The 19,970-nt window shown below is 43.3% G+C and overlaps 2 protein-coding genes across 4 annotated transcripts in view; one reads left to right on the top strand and one right to left on the bottom strand.

The window, feature by feature from the left end:
- The window catches only part of DZANK1 (double zinc ribbon and ankyrin repeat domains 1), a 34,377-nt gene extending 29,727 nt beyond the window's left edge, over positions 1-4,650 (bottom strand). The window contains exons 1-3 of one of the 3 annotated variants that reach the window (XM_050951291.1): positions 4,564-4,650; positions 2,747-2,958; positions 1,822-1,975 (exon numbers count right to left, since the gene is read on the bottom strand). In XM_050951291.1, the coding sequence (XP_050807248.1) occupies positions 1,822-1,975; positions 2,747-2,855 (263 nt within the window). In that variant the 5' untranslated portion in view covers positions 2,856-2,958; positions 4,564-4,650. Of the gene's footprint in view, positions 1-1,821; positions 1,976-2,746; positions 2,959-4,067; positions 4,082-4,563 lie in introns of those variants that run through there. The other 2 variants (XM_050951293.1, XM_050951294.1) reach the window with 2 other exon arrangements.
- A 38-nt stretch (positions 4,651-4,688) lies between these two features.
- On the top strand, positions 4,689-18,989 carry POLR3F (RNA polymerase III subunit F). Its single transcript, XM_050951303.1, has 9 exons — positions 4,689-4,850; positions 5,098-5,215; positions 6,912-6,979; positions 7,996-8,063; positions 8,820-8,932; positions 13,443-13,586; positions 15,137-15,244; positions 17,070-17,261; positions 18,370-18,989. Exons 1-9 carry the CDS (start codon positions 4,795-4,797, stop codon positions 18,445-18,447), a joined length of 945 nt encoding a protein of 314 aa, XP_050807260.1. The 5' UTR covers positions 4,689-4,794; the 3' UTR covers positions 18,448-18,989.
- The last annotated feature ends 981 nt before the right edge of the window (positions 18,990-19,970 follow it).

Below are 19,970 nucleotides of genomic sequence, written 5' to 3'. Positions count from 1 at the left end.
GAAATCAGTGGGGAAAATGGGTCTTTTATTGAAACGCCTCTTGCTAGCCAGACTACTATTTCAGCAAGCTGCCATGATCCCTTCATACTCCCAATCAATCAGTGCTTCTAAAAAACAACAGAAATTCTACGCATGATGAAAAATTACCAGTTAAAAATGATGAAAATATGGATAATTTCAATACCTGGTTCCCTTTTACATAAGATATTCCTGATATACCTTAATCCATGTCCTCTTTCTGTCCCTACTACTGTACAACTCACTTGTGCGGGGAAAAGGTGATAATGCCACATGGAATGGGAGCACTTGCCTCCAAAACCAAGCCACATTTAGTTTGCCATTCCATACCATTCATTATATGTCCTTGTTAACATTTGATACCACAGACATTCACTGACATTTAGCATGGGATGAAGGAGCTGAGAATGTGTCTTTTCACAACCACAACAATTAAAAAAAAAAAAAAGTATGGTCTGTACAGTGATACCAAGAACTATATATAAGCCTTGATTCTGCAAGTCCTTGCACAGGGAATGCAAGGTAGTTTCACTCCAGGGCAAGTATGAGCAAAGACAATATATGATTGCCAGTAAAGGAACAATAGGCACAGTCCTTCAACTTGAGTGGAAGTCTCCATTCCCTTGGAAGTCGGAGAGGGCAGAGAGTGAGCGTGTGTGATGTGACTGGGTTTAAATGTGAAGTTTTGTTACTAGCCAGAAGACACTTGATGGCCTTGAAGGAAGATCATGTCCCCTGTTTCTCCCTGTCCTACCCCTCTCATTTCACCTTGCTCTTATACAGGCAACGCTGCATCTGAGCCATGGAGGATCAAGTCCTCATTGTTGGTTCAATATCCACTGAGCATATTGCTAGAAAGTTAATGCACATTTTTATAAATTTACTATATGGCTGTGAATCATTGGATACTTTGACATCGCATTGGTATCCCTGGCAGTTTTACCTGTCAGACTAAAACACAGGAAGTATACTATTATCTCCTAATGAGCATAACTAGTAAGAGAGCCCTTAGGGTGGCGTTCTAAGAGCTGCATAGTCAGCACTCTCCCTCCCTCTCAACTGACTAAGCATGTCACTGATAGGTCAGGCTGAAGTCTGGGAAGAGGGAGTTCCGAGAATGCTCCCATACCCACATATGCTGCATGACAGAATATTGTACCATTGTCATATCATGTGATTGATTTCCAATGTTACGAGGCAGCATGATCTAGGAATGATCATGGAACAACTACATTCTAACTCTAGCTCTGCCACTAACTCCCAGCATGGTGTTGGGCAAAGCACTGATGCGAGTGGTATAAGGACCTAGAAAGATAGAAACAGGAGCAGTGGAGTCTATTTCCCTATCTGTAAAACGGGAATAATAATATGTGCCTACCTTCCAGTGTCATTGTGAGAATGTGTTAATCTTTATATAGTGAGCTTATTATTGTATAATAATAATTTACTTTGATGGTAAAAATGTACTTCTGTTTTTAGCTCTTCAGGGCAAAAACTGTCTTTTTGTTATGCATTTGTAGCATGCCTAGTGCAATTGTTCCCTGATCCATGGTTGCAGCAATATAAGTAATTACTATATAATAATAATAATAAATGTTCTGGCATAGAAGACAGTGATGTCCATACAGAGGAATACATGAACATTACTTTGATTGTAAGCTCTTTGAAGCAGGGGCTGTCTTTTTGTTCTGTGTTTATACAGTGCCTTAGGCAATGGAGTCCTGGCCCATGACTGGGACTCCTAGGCACTACAGCAAATAAAATTACAATAATTATAATGCAAGATAGACAGTTGCTACTTACTTGGTGACTGCCAAAGCTTTTACTGTTATTTTCCCATCAGGTAATGTGATGGGTCCCTTATACTTAAAAGTGTTACGTTCTCCATAGCCAGGTCTCCTAAAGAGTTCTGGCTTACTTCCATCTAAAGTGTAATAGACAGTAACATCAGGAGTATCTGAAAGACACAAATAAGATAATTACCAAAACAGTATTAGGGCTGTGCAAAAATAATCCCCACTCCTGCAAATGTTTACACATATGCTTAATTTACTCACATGAGAAAAATTAAAGATGTGAGTAAAGGATTGCAAGATTGGGGCCATAATGTGTGCTTTGGTTTTTTCAGTCTCTCTCCTCACAAAATTTGGTGACAAAATAATCACAATTTCATTACAAGCCATTCATCTTCACACACAAAAGTTGCAAAAAGGGTAAGTGAAAATATGCACAGGGTCTACATGTGGCACATTCTGATAAGAAAAAAGATCATGGTTGAAAAATAAAAGTTGGAATTTCAAAACTGAGACTCTTGCTAACAGATAGGACCTTTTGAGTGAAAATGACCCCTGCTATTTTCAAGTAACAGTTTAGCAAAATCACAACAAAACGCAAAATCATCAAATTCTAAGGTTTTCCTCTTTCGTTGTGAATATGGAACAGACATAATAGCACAGAAATATAAGGCCCTGATCCTGCAAACACCGACACATTTGAGTTAAGTTACACACGAGTAGTCCTATTAGCTTCAACGCAACTAGTCACATTAATGAAGTTAACCACATGCATGTTTTCAGGATAGAGATGTAAAGGGTTAATTTATGCAAGGTACTTATGAAAATGGGTACTCATCAAAATCACAATAAAATGTGAATGCAAAAAGTGAGAGTCAAATTACAGAATAAAAAGAACACGGTTTATAGTACAGATTTAAAGCTGTTGTTTATACCTGATTTTATTTCTACATGTGTATTTGTGTCTATTTCATGTTTAGCCTTTCCTGGCAGAGGGAGTCGAAGTGGTATAATTTGAGGCACTGACACTGAACCAGCAGTCATTTTTCTTTGTAGTGATCTGAAAAAATAGCATATGTTTCTTTTAAAACATAAGAGTGAAGCAGAAATGAATCTTCATGCAACTCAACATCCCTATTGCACCTCCCTGAAAAAAGAGAACGTTAGATGCAGTAACTTGTTAATCCTTATAACAACAACATTCTTATCTGTTTTGCTGTCCATTGAAAATTTTTTCTTATTGAACCAATCTGAGCATGCTAAGAGCTAATCAAAATTTTGACCAGTTCTGCAACTCTGGAATTTTGGACGGAGTGTGAGAAAAGTACCACTACTTTCATTCCAATCTGATCTTCATTGCAGGAGTTTGATTGATCTCTGCATACACAGCTGAAACCAGCTTTGCCAAGGTCAGCCCTGTCCACGAGGTGTCAGTTATACATGCCACCAGACCTGAGTGACAGTTCATGACATAATCATTTAGAGTGTTGGCCTTGTTTATAATAGATGTGGCACCATCCACCTAATATCTCATTCAGGAGAGGACTAAAATAAGGCAATCTCTGCTATTCCTGAGTGGTGTCTCGCCTGCCATATACTATATTAAGACAAATGATGCTGAATATGATTCTGGCATGATTTACAATGGCCAGCACTGTGTCATTGAACTTAATTGTGGACAACTGTGCTTAGAGATGATAAAAATGTATAATACAGACAAGCCCCTAGTGTATGTCTTGGTGATCATGTTCACAGCGAAATACATTGTCTACATGAGCAAGTTCTAGTTTTACAATCAACTTTCCAACCCCCCAACACGTCTGTAACGTCCCACACATTCGCACAGAAAACTTCTATCCATTCTGTACAGATGTTCAGTCGTTCATGTGAACACTGGGATTACACTTGTTCTGATCAAGGGTCACTATAGTGTCAGTCTGCAGTATTGTATTGCCTGTACAGATAGCAAGCACTAGAGTAGCAATTTCAGCAGTGACATTACTGCTCCCATCAGAAACCCAGGGTGCAGCACATTTGCCAGAATCTGCCACCTCTAGCGCAGGATTAAAAGATGACAGAATCATTCAGATTGGTTTTCTACACCCTCAGGTGGCCGGCTGACCACACCGGTTTATTTGAACAGCTGATTGTTTCTTATGCACCTGCAGGAGGCAGAACCAAAATTTGTAATTCTGTTGGTGCACAGAGTAGGTTGTCTCACCGCATTCAGAGTAAATGCCAAAGCCGGGGACCCACCCGCACCCGATGGCTCTGGTTGTTCTACACGGCTCCCCCGGCTCCGGACCACCCTACCCCGCAACTGCTCCCGCCCCACTCTAGGCTCTGGATACCCGCCCCCCCCCACACACAGCGTCAGGCTCCCCCCGCTCTGGACTCCCCCAAACTGCTCCCGCCCCGCTCTGGGCTCTGGATCCCGCCCCCACATACCGCATCAGGCTCCCCCGCTCTGGACCCCCCCAAACTGCTCCTGCCCCACTCTGGGCTCCGGATCCCCCCCCCACACACACACTGCATCAGGCTCCCCCCGCTCTGGGCTCTGGATCCCGCCCCCACACACCGCATCAGGCTGCCCCCCGCTCTGGGCTCCGGATCCCCCCCCCCCACAGCATCAGGCTCCCCCGCTCTGGACCCCCCCAAACTGCTCCCGCCCCATCCCGGGCTCAGGACCGGCTCCGGACCCCCGCACCCCAGGCTCCACTCGCCCCCCGCGCGGCTCCCTCCCGTTACTCACCCGGCTCCCCCGTTACCAGAGACGCTGTAAAACCCGCAAGAAGGCGGCCCCGGATTGGTCTGCCTCCTGCAGCTCCTTAGCAACCGGGGCTCCTTTGTGACGTCATCTCTCCGCGCCGCGGCGGTGAGGGGCCTGGCTGGGGTTTGCGCCGTCGGGGTAGTGGATTAACCCGCCTCGCTGCGGGCTGCCCCCCTCCCGTCCCCCGTCACACACGGCCGGGCCCCGGCTGCCATGGCCGAGGTGAAGGTGAAGCCGGAGGTCCCGGACCCGCTGGAGATAGAGAACAGGTGCGGCTGAGGGGCCGGGGCCGGGCTCGGGCCGGGGCCGGTCTGTCTGGGTGGGGGTGAGCGCTGCTCGGAGGGGTGCGGGCCCCCAGCGCTTGGGCAGTGGCCTGGGGCAGCGCTGGGGGGTGGGGGCGGTAGGCAGAGATGGGGGCAGGGCTGGAGCGCAGCTGGGGTTTGGTTTGGGGCGGGGCGGGCCTGCGGGGGGCTGTGGGTTGTGACCTGACTCTGCTCCTCCTCTTCTCGCCTCCAGGATCATTGAGCTCTGCCACCAGTTCCCTCACGGCATCACCGACCAAGTGATCCAGAATGACATGCCCCACATGGAGCCCCAGCAGCGGGCCATGGCTATCAACAGGCTGCTCTCCGTGGTAGGGTCACCTCCCCAGCAGTGCAGCCAGTTTTGCGCTGCTGGAGGAATCTCGCAGCCCTTTCGTATGCATGAACTCCGTGGACTTCATCAGCCATTACCAGCAGAGTAGCTGCAGAGTTGGGCCTTGTGTATTCATCTTCTGGGATCTAGCAAGCAATACAAGTGTGTTTCTGTTAAGGACTGTCACTGCATCTTAAACCTCATTGGTATTGTTCTGTAATATAGAGATAACCTGAAAGAGCCATAGATTTATCTACCGTTATTGAATCCTGTTGGTGTCTGCTTTTAGAGGGAGGATGACATCTTGGCCTTGTGGAAGTCAAAGGAAGTTTTGTCACTGATTACAGTGGGGCCAGGATTTTACCCAATGTTTACTAGATTCCAGCTTTTAGGTCAAAGTGTATGGGATTATCTCATATCTTTTGATTGACTGTATTGTTAGTTGCATTTATTTATAAGGCACATGTAACCAATATAACTGAGTGCCATTCATATGCGAGCATGGAACCAACCTACATATTGCCCAAAATGGTGACCATATTTCTTGCATTTCTCTACATAGCCAACTCAGCTTCCCTGAGAGGATTGAAGTGGTGATTAACAATTTAGTAGACCGTCAGGAAAGTCCAAGCCTTGCTGTTATAATTAAAGCCTTAATAACAAGGCATCTTGAATCTTGCTCTAAAAGTGACCAGGCCTGAGTCCTGATACAGATATATATGTAAGAATTGAATTCCAGATGCAAGAGGCCGCCACTGAGAATACTCTGCACTCATCTCACATGCTTCACCCTTGGGATAAATAGCAAGTGTTCCCTCTGAGCAAAGTTATGTGGCATATGAGAAGAGAATTCTTTGAGATAACTGGGAGCCTGGACTATTTAGGGTTTCTGCTTGTAAATTAATTGGCAGGCAATGTAGAATATGATGCACTGGTATAGTATGCTTCCATCTGTTTGCCCTACCTACAAAGGTAGATCTTCAAAGTTAGCCCAAGCTAGACCATGTTGCACTTGTCCTGCCTTGAGGTAACAGACATAGGTAATCATAGCAAAGCCTGCATCTGAGGGGAATGGTCACCATCTCTTGGCCAGCTGAAGATGAAATAATGTATTGTATGGGAGTCTGGGAGTGGTAAGGAGGAGAATCTAGCAGCATCCTGAGACTGTGAATTATTCTGACAGTAGGTGGGTAAATGCAACTGAAGGAACTGTCCCGATTTTTACTGCAGTTTAAAATGCTTTCTCATACCATATAACATCACCTCCATCTTACCTGAGCTGATCCTAAGTAATATTTTTTTACATTGACTTGTGCTTTCAAGCTTACTGTTGGCTATGTAAATGAGCAATTAAAAAAATGATTCAATGGACATGTTAGTGCAGGCTGAGAGAGGTGCATGTTGGAGCTTTACATCCTTTGTGCAGTGTTGGAAGAGGAAAGTAGTTTTCTACGTTTTAGTTAATGACACGTGTTGCAGGAAGAGGCCAGAAGCAATGTCAATATTCTCTAGCAGCTGGATGATAAATGGACAGAATGTTTCATGAGCAGAGCTATCTAAAATGTCCTAGTGTTTCCAAATGATGAAAATGTATTTTGGTCTGTTTCTTCTATTTAGGCAAGATTAAATGAGATTTAATGTTTAAAAGGTAAATGTCAAGCTTGTATGATAGTATTTGTGTCTGTCTCCTTCAGGGACAGCTAGACCTTCTCAGGAGCAACACTGGCCTTCTCTACAGGATCAAAGAGTCTCAAAATGCAGGGTAAGCTTTCTTTTGTTGAAGGGACAGTTCTCATGCACTCTCCCAGTGCAGTCGCGGTGATGGTAGCAATCTTCAAGTGTTATTCACCCATTCATTCCAAGATGGCACATTTACTTGCTTTGGGGTCCCATCTTGTAAATGCTGTTGGAGGTTATGCTTCCCACTGTGAATAGTTGCATTGAAGTGGGATTATGAGGTGTTGGAAACACTATTGCGGGTAGTAAAGTCCCCCATCAGGTGATCTGATCCATGCAGGCAGATCTGTATGCTCAAGTCGAGTCCCACTGAAGTCATTGGGGCTCTTCTGTGGGTCCAGGGTTCTGCCTAGATGGAGCAGAGTGCAGGATCAGGCCCTACATTTGTAACAGTCATCCAACCCTGAGTATATTACTTATATACTGAATGGTGTTTTTATTTGGTTCATAAAATGTGCCTTTTCAAAACTGAATAAAGATGTACTCTGTTTGCTTCAAAGAAAGGAAATCCCCCAAACTTAACAGTCCTCCTCACTCCACGGCACCCCTCAAATGCACGCACATCTAATCCACTCTCAAATGCTTCAAAATAGTGATGTTGTGGCCTGGAGCTCAGCAGAATCAGGCTTTCTTAGACCAGTGAGGAAAGCATACTTCAGAGGTGAGAGCACTTTGCTGCACCTTCCCAGATGTTTCATCCAGGGGCTGCTTATTTTGGGTAAGATTTCATTCAGGATTGAGCTACTGCAGTTGTAGGTGAGCAATTGGTGGTCATGCTAGTTGTGGGAAAACCAGAGTAGCACACCAACAAAATGCTGAGAGTTTCTATGGTTGACTTGACATGACATGGAAGAAATTATAAAAGCTGTCTGTAATAACAAGGAACTGCAATAACCAGCTAGTGCAGCTGCTTTGTTTTTGTGTAATTGAATTCATTTGATAGTTTTGCTTTCCACAGTTTAAAACAAATCTAGTTTACTTCTATCCTGCTGGACATTCACAATAATGAACACCTGTCCTATTCTAATCTGTCCTTTACAGTAAAATGAAGGGATCTGACAATCAAGAGAAGCTGGTCTATCAAATTATAGAGGATGCAGCCAACAAAGGTGAATTGTTCAAAGACTGTTTTAATTTTATTCATGACCTGTGCTAGCTCCGTTGCTTAGTATGTAATTGGGGAAAACGGTATGTATTATTTCTCAGTACTCAAGAATTAAAGGCATGGTAATATACAAACGAGGCATTAGTATAACTTCTTTACTCTAGTTGTTTTCAAAGCATCTGTTTAAGGTATTACATGCTTAACTAATCGCTAAAAATAAACAAGTAAAGTTTCAGTATCCACATTAGGACTTTAGTCAATTCCTCTCCCAGCCCCTTCTGTGACTAGAAAGTACAGATTCCCTATAAAATATCCTCCCTACCAGACTGTTTCATATCCCAAACTCTCTGAGAGCGCCTAGGAAAACAGATGAGCCTTGCAGAATATGAAGGCCAACAAATTGGTCTTAAGTTAGACTGAAAAGTGAAGGGATGAGAGTTCCAGAACCAAGGGCTCCCTCAGAGAAAATGCTTTCCCCATTTTTTGTTCAAGTCTATTGACAAAATAGAACTCACCTCTATGAGCTCTCAGAGCAGGCAAGTTCTTGTTATAACAACTGTAGGGAGATGTTTGAATGATACGCTACACAGTGCATCTTATTTAGGTAGTGTTCAAACAACACTGCGATGTGAATTCTGATTCGGAAAGGAACAGCTCGGGCCTTGGCTTGAACATAAGAACAAATGTAATGTGCCTGAGACTTGTAATGCTCTGTTAATATTCATTTGAATTCAGCTTTCCTTTTTTTCATTTTAAACAGGTATTTGGAGCCGAGATATTAGATACAAAAGTAATCTACCTTTAACAGAGATCAACAAGATACTGAAAAACTTGGAGAGCAAGAAACTTATTAAAGCTGTTAAGTCTGTGGCAGTGAGTAATCTGTAGTTTTAAATACTTGAAATAATGTATATATTGCAAAGTATGTTTGTTAGAGCAGGTGACGGGCAGTCAAGAAACTTGGTTTATTCTCCCAGCTACATCACTGACTCTGTGATCTTGGGAAGATCACTTAACATCTCTGTACAGGTCTGTCGCATCTTACGCGCATTTAACATGTGTGATTTCAGCTTTGCACGGTCGGGAGAAAGAGGGGAAAAAAAGGGAAAAAAAAAAAAAAAAAAAAAGAGCGAATTCCATCAGCCTGAGACGTGAATCTGCTGTTCCCACTAAAATATTTGAGGGGGGACTTGACAGCAGCAGCATGTCTTTAGGCGTGTGATAAGGGTCTCCCCTATAATAACCCTGGAGGGTTGGCCAAAAAAAAAAAGTTTAAATAGTGTGTCTGCCTCGGAGTGAGTGTGAGATGGGAGAAGCGAATCTGCTATTCCCACTACAGTACTCAGTCCCCCTGTGCCTCTCATACTGTGCGCATCTCGACGTGCTCAGTGAGATTCTGCTGTGCCTGTACTGTTTAAAAAGACAGGACGTATTTTTCGTACTGTATAACATGGCCCCTAAACGCAAGACACCTACTTCATCTGGTGCTCAACCGAAGAAACAGCCATGTGTTCCAACGCCGGAGGAAAAACTGGCCGTGTTGGACTTATTGAGAGACGGTATGTCCATCGCTAGCGTGGCGCGTAAATACGGCCGCAACGAATCTAACATCCGTGCCATCAAGATTCGAGAGACAGAAATTCATCAAGCCGTGGCTTCAAGTGCTCCAGTAACTGCTAAGGTGACGAGCCAAGTGCGTGATAAGACTTTAGTGAAGACTGAAAAGGCATTAAACTTATGGCTGGAAGACATGAACCGTAAACATGTGCCTATCAATGGCAACGTGTTGCGAGAAAAGGCTCTTAGCATCTATGCGCTGTTCAAAGCTCCCACCGAAGAGAGAGAGCCTTCTGATAAGAAGGAATTCAAAGCCAGCCACAGTTGGCTTAACAGTTTTAGGAACCGCTTCAACCTCAAAAAACGTGCAGACTACTGGTGAAGCTGCATCTGCCAATAAGGACGCAGCAAAAGCCTACCCCGAACAATTAAAGAAAATCATAGAGGAGAGGGGCTATCTTCCAGAACAAGTTTTTAATGCTGACAAGACTGGGCTCTTCTGGAAAAAAATGCCCACCCGCCCTTACATTTCAAAATCAGAAAGACAAGCCCCTGGCTTCAAAGCAGGTAAAGACCATGTGACTGTGTTGCTTTGTGGCAATGCGGCTGGGCATTTAATAAAGCCGGGCTTGCTCTACAGGGCTGCAAATCCCCGGGCACTAAAAGGCAAGAACAAAAATCTCCTGCCTGAGTTCTGGCAATCAAATAAAAAGGCTTGGGTGACGGCATCTTTATTTCTGGATTGGTTCCCCAAGTGTTTCATTCCGGAGGTCAGGCAGTATCTTGAAGAAAAAGGACTTGACTTTAAAGTGTTGCTGATCGTAGACAATGCTCCTGGCCACCCTGTGGCACTCTGGTTTGCACATAACGATGTTGAAGTAGTCTTTCTCCCCCCAATACCATCTCCATCCTCCAACCTCTCGACCAAGGCGTCATTAGCTGTTTCAAGGCCACGTACACGAGGCTTACATTCTCATGGATCCTTACCGCTTTGGATGCTGATCCCAATGTTAATGTGATGGAGTGTTGGAAGTCCTTCAACATTGCTGATTGCATCACTTATATTAAACAGGCAATGGATGCAGTCAAGCCTGAAACAGTCAGTGCATGTTGGTGAAACCTGGGGGAAGACTGTGTGAGTGATTTTAAGGATTTCCCGACCACTGATAAAGAAGTGCAACTCATTGTTCAGGTGGCCAGGCACGCGGGTGGTGATGGCTTTGTCGACATCCTCGAGGAAGAAATTGAGGAATTAATTGAGGGCCATAGAGAAACACTGACTAACGAAGAGTTAGAGGAACTGATAAAATCGTCTACAGAAAACGAAGATGATGACGAACAGGAAGAGCCCGCAACTTGGAATCTTCATAAATTTTCTGAAGTGTTCCAAGCAGCAAAACACTGGAATGATTTAATTTCTGAATATGATCCCTGTATGGAACGAAGCCTCAAAATCACACGTCGTATTACAGATGATTTGAGACCATACCAAGAAATGTTTGAGGAGCTCAAGAGACAACAGCGACAGTTGCCAATCACCATGGCTTTTAAAGAAAAAACAACCAGCAGCAGCAGAGCCTACACAATCAACTTCTCAAGCTGAATCAGAGCCAACCACTTCGTCTACGACTCGCTCGCCGTCACCCAAGCCTGGCCCATCGTCTCCTGGATCGACAGCAAGCCCTGACGACTCAATAATAGTGTTGTCAGGGGAAGAGGAAGACTAGTGAGTGTGTACAGTACAAGACTGGTGACTGTTCAGGTTTACAGTACTGTACTGTTTCATTTTTTGTTCTTTCTGTTAAAAATACTGTAAAATTGTTTTGCATATGTAGTCTTTATTATATACTGTACTGTACATTGCTGTATACAATACATAGTACTTTATGAGTAATTTAAGGGATTTTCAAGGGTCATTTTGACTATACGCAGTTTTCGCTTTACACACTGACTACGGAATGTAACCCCAGCGTAAGATGCGACAGACCTGTACCTCAATTTGCTCCTCTATAAAATTGAGGCAATATTTTAATTACCTAAGTGCAAATATTGGAGAAGAGTAGAGGTGCAATAACTTTAGCAAAGAGTTGCTGGTATCATTTTATTCAAAACAGTAGGAATCACAGTAACCTTTATAACAATCATCTTTTCTGCTGTCACAGTGCACTGCTTAGGCCAAACTAAAACTTCTGTGCTCTGCTCTTTCCAGATTCTCCCACAGCCAAAATTTTCTTTGGACATAATTTCTCTTAAGTGGGGGAGAGTTTTTAACCTGCTGATGATGATAGCTGTGATTCAGGAAAGCATTCCTATTCAGGACAGGCTTCAAAGACATGCCTAAGTGCTTCCCTGAATCAAAGTCTATACTAACAACATGGCTTCAATGCAGTTGAAAAAGCATCTGACCCAGTTTATAAATACTTGATTTGGAATGTTAACCATTTATAAGATGGCGTTGTGAAGTGTATTCATCCTTCATTTATTGCAGAAGCCAGGAGCTTTATTGCGGCTGCTGCATGTTCTGAGATTTTTTCATCTCTTGTCATAGTTGTTAATGAAGCTTCGGAAATGCTCACATTAAAATGTGTTCATTAGTGTTGTGTTTTAGTGCAGTGTTGCTGCAGCCGTGTCAGTCCCAGGATATTAGAGAGCCATGGTGGGTTAGGTAATACCTTTTACTGGACCAACTTTTGTTGGTGAGAGAGAGATGCTTTTGAGCTACACGGAGCTCTTCTTCAGGTCTGTGACTGAAGAAGCAGCTCTGTGTAGCTTGAAAGCTTCTCTCTCTCTCAGCAACAGAAGTTAGTCCAGTAAAAGATATTACCTGACCCACCTTGTCTTTCTAACTTGTATTTAGTGTAATAAAACCCTTTTCCTCTTCATAGTACTGAATTCATGTTCACCAAAAGCTTGAGTACTGCTTATTGCCTATAGCATAATACATCGCTCTGAAATTACCAGAGCAAGACTTATAATTTACGGCTAAACATACATGTTTATCTTTAAAAATCTTAAGATTAACTTCTCCAATTTAACCATGCCATTGTATAACTTGAAAAGTCAACCCTCTGAAGTTTCATAGCCTTACTATATTGTGTATGTCAAAGTTACCTGACTCTGTATTTCATCTCAGACAATGTCCTGTTGTAGCTGCCGTGAGTCAAAAAGCAGCACGAGTGTCCTTTCCATAAAATGAGTAAACTCTCAGAAGTGATTTTAAAATGGAAGTTGGTTTAACTGGGAAATGTTTATAGCGGGCCACAACTGCTGCTTTTGGCTATGTCTAGTGCTAGTTCTGTATTAAATAATTTTTAAAGCCGTTTCTCATCCCCTTTAGATTAGGTCATCAGTCATGTTTAATCGTCATGCTATTATAGGAGGGGTAGCTGAACAAGTGTTGCTGAACCGCATTCTGACCTGAAGGAGGGTCAAAATCAGGCTCGAAACTTGGAAAGACATCAGATAACGGGATAAATTTAGACCTTTTGCAACTTCATTGAAATGAAGCTGTAGCAGTTCACACCCTAGTGTGAATCTGTCCCATTTTCTTTAAAGCCCTTTATCTTTGATGTGTAATTTTGTTTACCTTTTCCAACCCTGCTCCATAAAACAAGTTTGAGAGTCAGAATCCAAAAGTACTACCTCCTTTTTAACTCAGGTATTCTTGGAGTGCAGATAGTGCTAATAATGGTTTGATGCAGCTATGCACTTCCCATGTTTCAGGGCACATGGCACTGCGTGGATTGCTCGTATGCTTGTTTAAATGAAATTTTCCTTTCATGGAAGATTTTCAGCTATTAAAAAAAATGTGTGTATTGTTCAATAGGCCTCAAAGAAGAAGGTGTATATGTTATATAATCTGCAGCCTGACCGGTCTGTGACTGGAGGGGCCTGGTACAGCGACCAAGACTTTGAATCTGAATTTGTGGAGGTGTTAAACCAACAGTGTTGTAAATTCTTACAGACTAAGGTGAGGGATTGCTACAGATTAACCCATCTTTGATTGTTTTTACAAGTAATTGCTTTTCCTTAAACTGGTGGAAGAAAAGTTTGTATAAAGTTGTTAATATAAAAATAGGTGGACTTTGCTATGTAATTGCTGGACCATAATTCTTCATTGGCATTTTTCTAATTTTCTAATTTAATTGCTACTGCAAGTGTATGCAATGGATCATTCACTTTAATAAACCCATAATTTGTACCTTTTAAAAGAAAAAAAGCATCATTCCCCCAGATTCATATCTCAAACAACAAATTAGCAAAGGTCAACTTTCCCATACTGCCTCAGTTGTGCAAAAAAAGTTGTCAGCCCTGATTATTGTGAACTGTGCCTGGAAAGTGGTACTCCCCATTCATTCTCCAGGGAAAGCTCAACCTCCATTCTCTGAGTCCTAGTCCAATCGTGTTAATTTCCCTTTCCCTCCAAAATATACGTTACAGGCCGCAAGCTATGGCTGCGTTTTTTCTGTAGTCAGGAAACTCAGAATGATGGTCCCTACATTCTAACTCCTCAGGTCAATGTACTGTTTCATGTTACTGTATATAGTGTTAACTTGTAGTTTGCCACTTACTATTCATTGTGCAATATGTATCTAGGATTATTCCATTTGTTGACAATCATCTGCTTAAAACTTTTTTCTATCGGGGCCATTGACTCACAGAAAAAATCAGTTTGGGGCCACACGCAGTCCTGGGGGAAGGGGGCTGCGAAGGCTTGGGGCTTTCCCTAGGGTTGCCAACTTTCTAATTGCACAAAACTGAACACCTCTCCTTTTCTGAGGCCCCACCCCACTCTCACTCCAGCCACCCCCACCCAGTGGCTCACTCTCCCCGACCCTCACTCATTTTCACTGGGCTGGGGCAGGGTCTTGGAGTGGGGGTTGGGGTGAGGGCTCCAGTTAGAGGTGCGGGCTCCGGGGTGGGACCAAAAATGAGGGGTTCAGGGTGTGGGAGGGGGCTGTGGGATGGTGACAGGTGGTTTGGAGTGTGGGACCAGGCTCAGGGCTGGGGCAGGAGTTTGGGTTGTGGGCTTTAGCCAAATGGCACTTACTTCAGGCAGCTCCCGGTTGGCGGTGCAGCAGGCCTAAAAGGAGGCTCCCTATCATGGCTCTGCTGGAAGCGGCTGGTGTGTGCGGCCCCTAGGTGGAGGCGCAGCCAGGTGGCTCTGTGCAGTGTGCGTTGCAGGCACCAACCCCGTAGCTCCCATTGGCCAGGGGCTGCAGGGATATGCAGGTCACTTCTAGGAGCTGCGTGGAGCCAGGACAGGCAGGGACAGCCTTAGCCCTGCTGTGCTGCTGACTGGACTTTTAATGGCCTGGCAACCTTCGTTTTCCCCCACAGTCCAGATGAAATTAAGCAGGGGGACAGATTCCCACCCCTGGCTTAAAACATGGCAGAGATTGTCTTTCTGAAAATTGCCTCTGCAGTGGTTTAAAAGCAGCCTATTGTATACCTAGAGACGTTTTCTTCACAGGGAGCACTGACTGTGTATGTCACACTCTCCCTTCCATCTTTCCCCAGGCAGAAGCAGCTCATGACAGCAAACAGAACCCTATGATACAGAGAAACAGTTCATTTGCATCATCCCATGAGGTGTGGAAATACATTTGCGAGCTGGGCATCAGTAAGGTCAGAATGGCGTTTAACTTACCACCTTTCAAATTGCTGCCGAATGACTAACATTCAGAATTGGACCCTAAGTCCTAGTTTTGGTGTCTGGCTCAATGCATCCACGTTTGCATATTGGTCTCTTATATTGCAGTGTGTATGGAGTAGGCAATTTGTGCTGCATTACATTCCAGAGCTGATATAGGCTGGGATTTCCAAAGGCACCTAAGGGAATTAGGCATCTAATGCCCAGTCAATGCAAATTGGGACCCATTTTCTTTTGGCAATCCCAGCTACAGTGAATTTTGTAATTGCTCTGTTGGAATTTCCCTATGAATATAAACCGAGATTCTTGAAGTCAGCTAGGAATTTAGCCACACAATTTTAATGGGAGCTACATAACAAATTCCTTGCTGTCTTCAAAAACCCCCACCATAATATCTAAAAGCAAGAAAACAGCCATAGGTTTCCTGTTAAGTAAAGATCTATCACAGCCCTAGTGAAGCTCCCCCTGCTGGACACTCACCAGCCTGTGTTTGGACTCAGCTGGAGCCATGTGCTCGAAAACTCCCATTGCTCACTGGGTAGGCTCTGGTTTAGCCGCTCTCTCTGGCTGTGGCCTCTATGGCACCCTTCCTGGGTGCAGACTCTGGTGTTCTTTCTGGAAGTGGGACCCTATGGCCCTGCTGTCCTGGCCCTAGGACTGGTGCTGACCCCCAAGATATCTCAGTAGCATTAGCATGCCCATTCCCAGAGCTTTCGCCTTGTGAACACTCTGATTTACAGTTGTCACCTTCAGGGACGCATGATTGTTGAAATGACTAGACACAGACTTTGTTAAAGGACTTCTAAAAATATCGCTCTGCTTTAGATAGCATGGAATATACAGAGCCATAATAACAACAAATGCTTGTGTGCCATTCCCTGTCTCAGTTTCCTCACCACTCTCGAGAGTTCTATGGGATTTGGATCAGTCTCTCTTCAGGATCCATGTCCTCTCTGTTGAATTGCAATCCTCCAGCTCAAGGCTTCTCCAAATCATGATGTGTGTGTCTCTCTCCCCCCTTCAATCAGTGTCCTTCAGCTCCAGCTGATCTGACAGTCAACAAGATTCCCTGTAGCTCATGACACCTGGCCCTTTATTCCTCTGTCTTCCTCTAAGTCCTCCTCCAACTTCTCATCCTTTGTGTTTTTAAGCTTCTGCCCTGTTACTTCTTTGTCCTCTTTTGGGGGATTTTCCACTCCTTAAAACCTTAACTGTATGCAGACAAATGAGAAAAGTTGTTTCCCTGAGGAGACAGCCATCCCGTTCTGTTTGGGCAAGATTATGTTCAGGCTTTGGTCTCTAAAGGCCATCCTATTCAGAAATAGACACTTGGCACTCCTCCCTGTTTCCTTAGAGGCAAGAACATCGTAATGATAATCATAAGGGTTAAACATTATGATTGACCATGGTTCATAATCTCAAACGGAATTAATAAACTCTACTTAGATTTCCTAAATCACCATAGGATTATTGGATTGTATCTGAATTATTGCAGCCACTTGAGGATTATGGGGAAATCCCACTTGGAAAATCTATCTGAAGGCCCAGCATTATTTTAAAAGAACTGTAAGAAAAACAGTAAAAATCTCTCTTTGCTCTCCTCTTTTCTGCATAACTGCAGTGATTCAGTGAATTACGTGCCTGTATCAAGGCTACACCAGACCTCTAAAGTCCTAGCAATGATGGATGAATGTCGTCATTAATAAATAAGAGTTTATTTTCCTTTCTGTGGGTGTTATTGCTACACTTTTTCTCTAGTTGTTACCAATATTTTTTATTTTTTTACAAAATTGCCTTTAGGTCGAATTGTCAATGGAGGATATCGAAACTATTTTAAACACACTAATATATGATGGAAAGGTGGAGATGACCATCATTGCCGCAAAAGAAGGGACAGTTGGCAGTGTGGATGGGCACATGAAATTGTACAGAGCTGTCAATCCTATCATCCAGCCCACTGGGTTAATCCGAACACCCTGTGGACTCTGCCCAGTAAGTTACTTACTATGTACATGGAGGAAGAAATACTTACAAATGTAGACTCAGGTCCAGCAAACACTTAGTCATGTGCTTAACGTTACACACAGGAGTAGTCTCATTGACTTAAAAAAGGCAGCGGAGGTCACACATACCTTGGCTATGGAGTAAATAAAAGACTGATACTTTCATTTAGCCTATGATGTTTCCTATTTACACATTGCATCTCATCCCTTGATTGCATGGTTAAAGGACACTGTCAAGTCAAATGTGCTCCAAAATGTAGTTTTTATACACAAATGTCTCGGAGATCTAAGACCAGTAGAAACTGTTTTTAATAATGTTTTGTTTTGTTTGTTTTTAATTCCAATGGGAAGCTCATGCCTCGGCTGAGTGACAACCCAAACATTGTTGCGTTGTTATAATGCATGGGAACCAAAAAGTGACACTACCTGGTTTACTTTCACTGTCCAAGATGAGAATCTAAAAAGGCAGAAATAAACAGTAAATGCTTCTAAACTCTTTAGCTGTAATAATCGAAGGCGTTGAAAACGTGAGTAGGAAATGTTTTCAAACCAGGGTTTTAACCGGACAATGTCCATTTAACTTCTTTCTGGCCCCTCTCTCATTTTTAATATCTTTACCCTCAGCCAACTCATTTATTGGTATAATGTGTGAATGGAGTTTTTACCACAGGCTTTTTGTATCGATTTCTTGCACATCAAAGCCCCAGCCTAGCTGTTGATTATTCCTGTTCTTTGCGATGGCACTGTGGTCTTGCCTTATGGATAGGGAACTGAATGGGGAGTCATAAAACAGGTTCTAATCCCAGCGCTCTTCCTCTGTTGTATGCCTTTTGGGCAAGTTATTTCACCTATCGGTACCCCTTTGTCTTGTCTGCTAACTTATAAACTGTCCAAGGCCAGGACAGTCAATGGGGTCCTGATCCTGAGTGGGGCCTCTGGTGCTAGAGTAATATAAATAATAATCTCTATCAGGGTTGGGATTAGATCCCATGGATCCCAGTCTTGTGTTCATTCTACCCCTCCATGGAGCAAACATTTCAGTGTTTTACTTCCAACTGTGAGGAAGTCTATTTACATCTGCTTTCATTTTACCACAGGTCTTTGATGACTGTCATGAAGGTGGTGAGATTTCTCCATCAAACTGCATTTATATGACAGAGTGGCTAGAATTTTGATGGCAAGATAAGAACCACGGATTGTACCCACTCTTTGCAGCCTACCTTCATGAACCAGTTTGCTTTTCAATCGTGGACTTGTTTTTTTGTGAGCAATTTCAGGACATGGCGTTTATTTGTTTTAATTACATGCAGAGAAGCTACACATTGGTTTGTTAGCAGTCCTGATAATGGACCAAAAGTGATGCACTGCTTGAGGTAAAGTGATTGGTGGCAACCTATCCCCATTCTCGCACCAAAAAGGAAGTCATGGTTACTTGACAGACATGACAGAAGGACTGAGATGTAATAGAAAATCTTGGAGGGTTATGTATAGCTCTCTACTGAAAGTTATATTTTGAACATGAGAAAATAAGTCGCTAGCTCTGATGTTTACAAAGTCAAAGCAGTAATACTGAGTGGAGAGCGCAGTCCTAAAGGCAGCACCTTACTCCAGTAGTGACAAATGTTGCATAACGCAGGCTCTGAGTACATTGGCAAGCATCACTCATTGATTCTTCCTTCTCCTCCAGTGTTTTAAATAAAATGCTATTTGAATATCATCGGGTATATTTGATTTTTGTTTTCTTCATTACTTCTATTACAGTAGGACAATGGAACAAACTGCATTGGGAGGTTATGGAAGCTTCTTCACTGGAGGTTTTCAAAAAGAGGCTGGATCACCATCTGTCTTGGATGATTTAGACACAACACATCCTGCATCTTGACTGGAGGTTAGAGTAGGTGACTCTTGCAGCCCTCTCTAGCCCTACAGTTCTACAGTAGAACCTGGCTGTGGGTACCCAGATCTGAGGGTCATTTAAGATTTTCATTTCACTCAGCAAACAGCCAGAGAGGGAACTTGTTAATCATTGTCACTGCATTTTGGGGATTAAAATCACATAACTGAGAGATAAAGCAAAGTCTTTGACTAGAATGACACTGAGATTTTAAAAAATCTCCACAGTCTAGCCTTACAGGTAGGAGAGTGTATTTCACAACGCTGGTTTACCATGGATTAATGTAAAATCACGCCCTCCAGAAATGTACACACATCCTTTAGCAAAGGCTTCTCTGTGGGATTGGGCTAGAACTAGAAATAACGTACGCTCTTTTCCTTCGCCAATGACACCCATTGCAAATGATCCAGCTCTTCACCTAAATCACGAACCAAAGATTGGGAGACCCATGAAATACTCACAATTGGCCAGCTATTCAGTAAATAAACTTTCCTAACTTATTTAGAGATGTTGTAATGATTGTTTTGTGTCTGATATTTACATGGGGGTGAAGGAGATTGGGGGCACAGATGGTGTTCTCATCGATCCTTTTGGTCACGGGGAGGGGCCCAGGCACAGACATTAACATCCTGATGGTGACCACCCAGATGGTGTTGCCAGGATGACTGGCTTTCTTGACCACAAGATACTGTTCGGAGAAGGACTGCTGAACAAAGATGGAGTCCACCTATCAAGGAAAGGGAATAGTATCTTTGGATGCAGACCTGCTAATCTAGTGGGGCAGCAGACAAAAGCCCACAGATG

Source organism: Gopherus flavomarginatus, chromosome 4, assembly GCF_025201925.1.
Source record: "Gopherus flavomarginatus isolate rGopFla2 chromosome 4, rGopFla2.mat.asm, whole genome shotgun sequence".
Classification (NCBI taxonomy): domain Eukaryota; kingdom Metazoa; phylum Chordata; order Testudines; family Testudinidae; genus Gopherus; species Gopherus flavomarginatus.
This window is presented reverse-complemented; position numbering and strand designations above follow the sequence as displayed.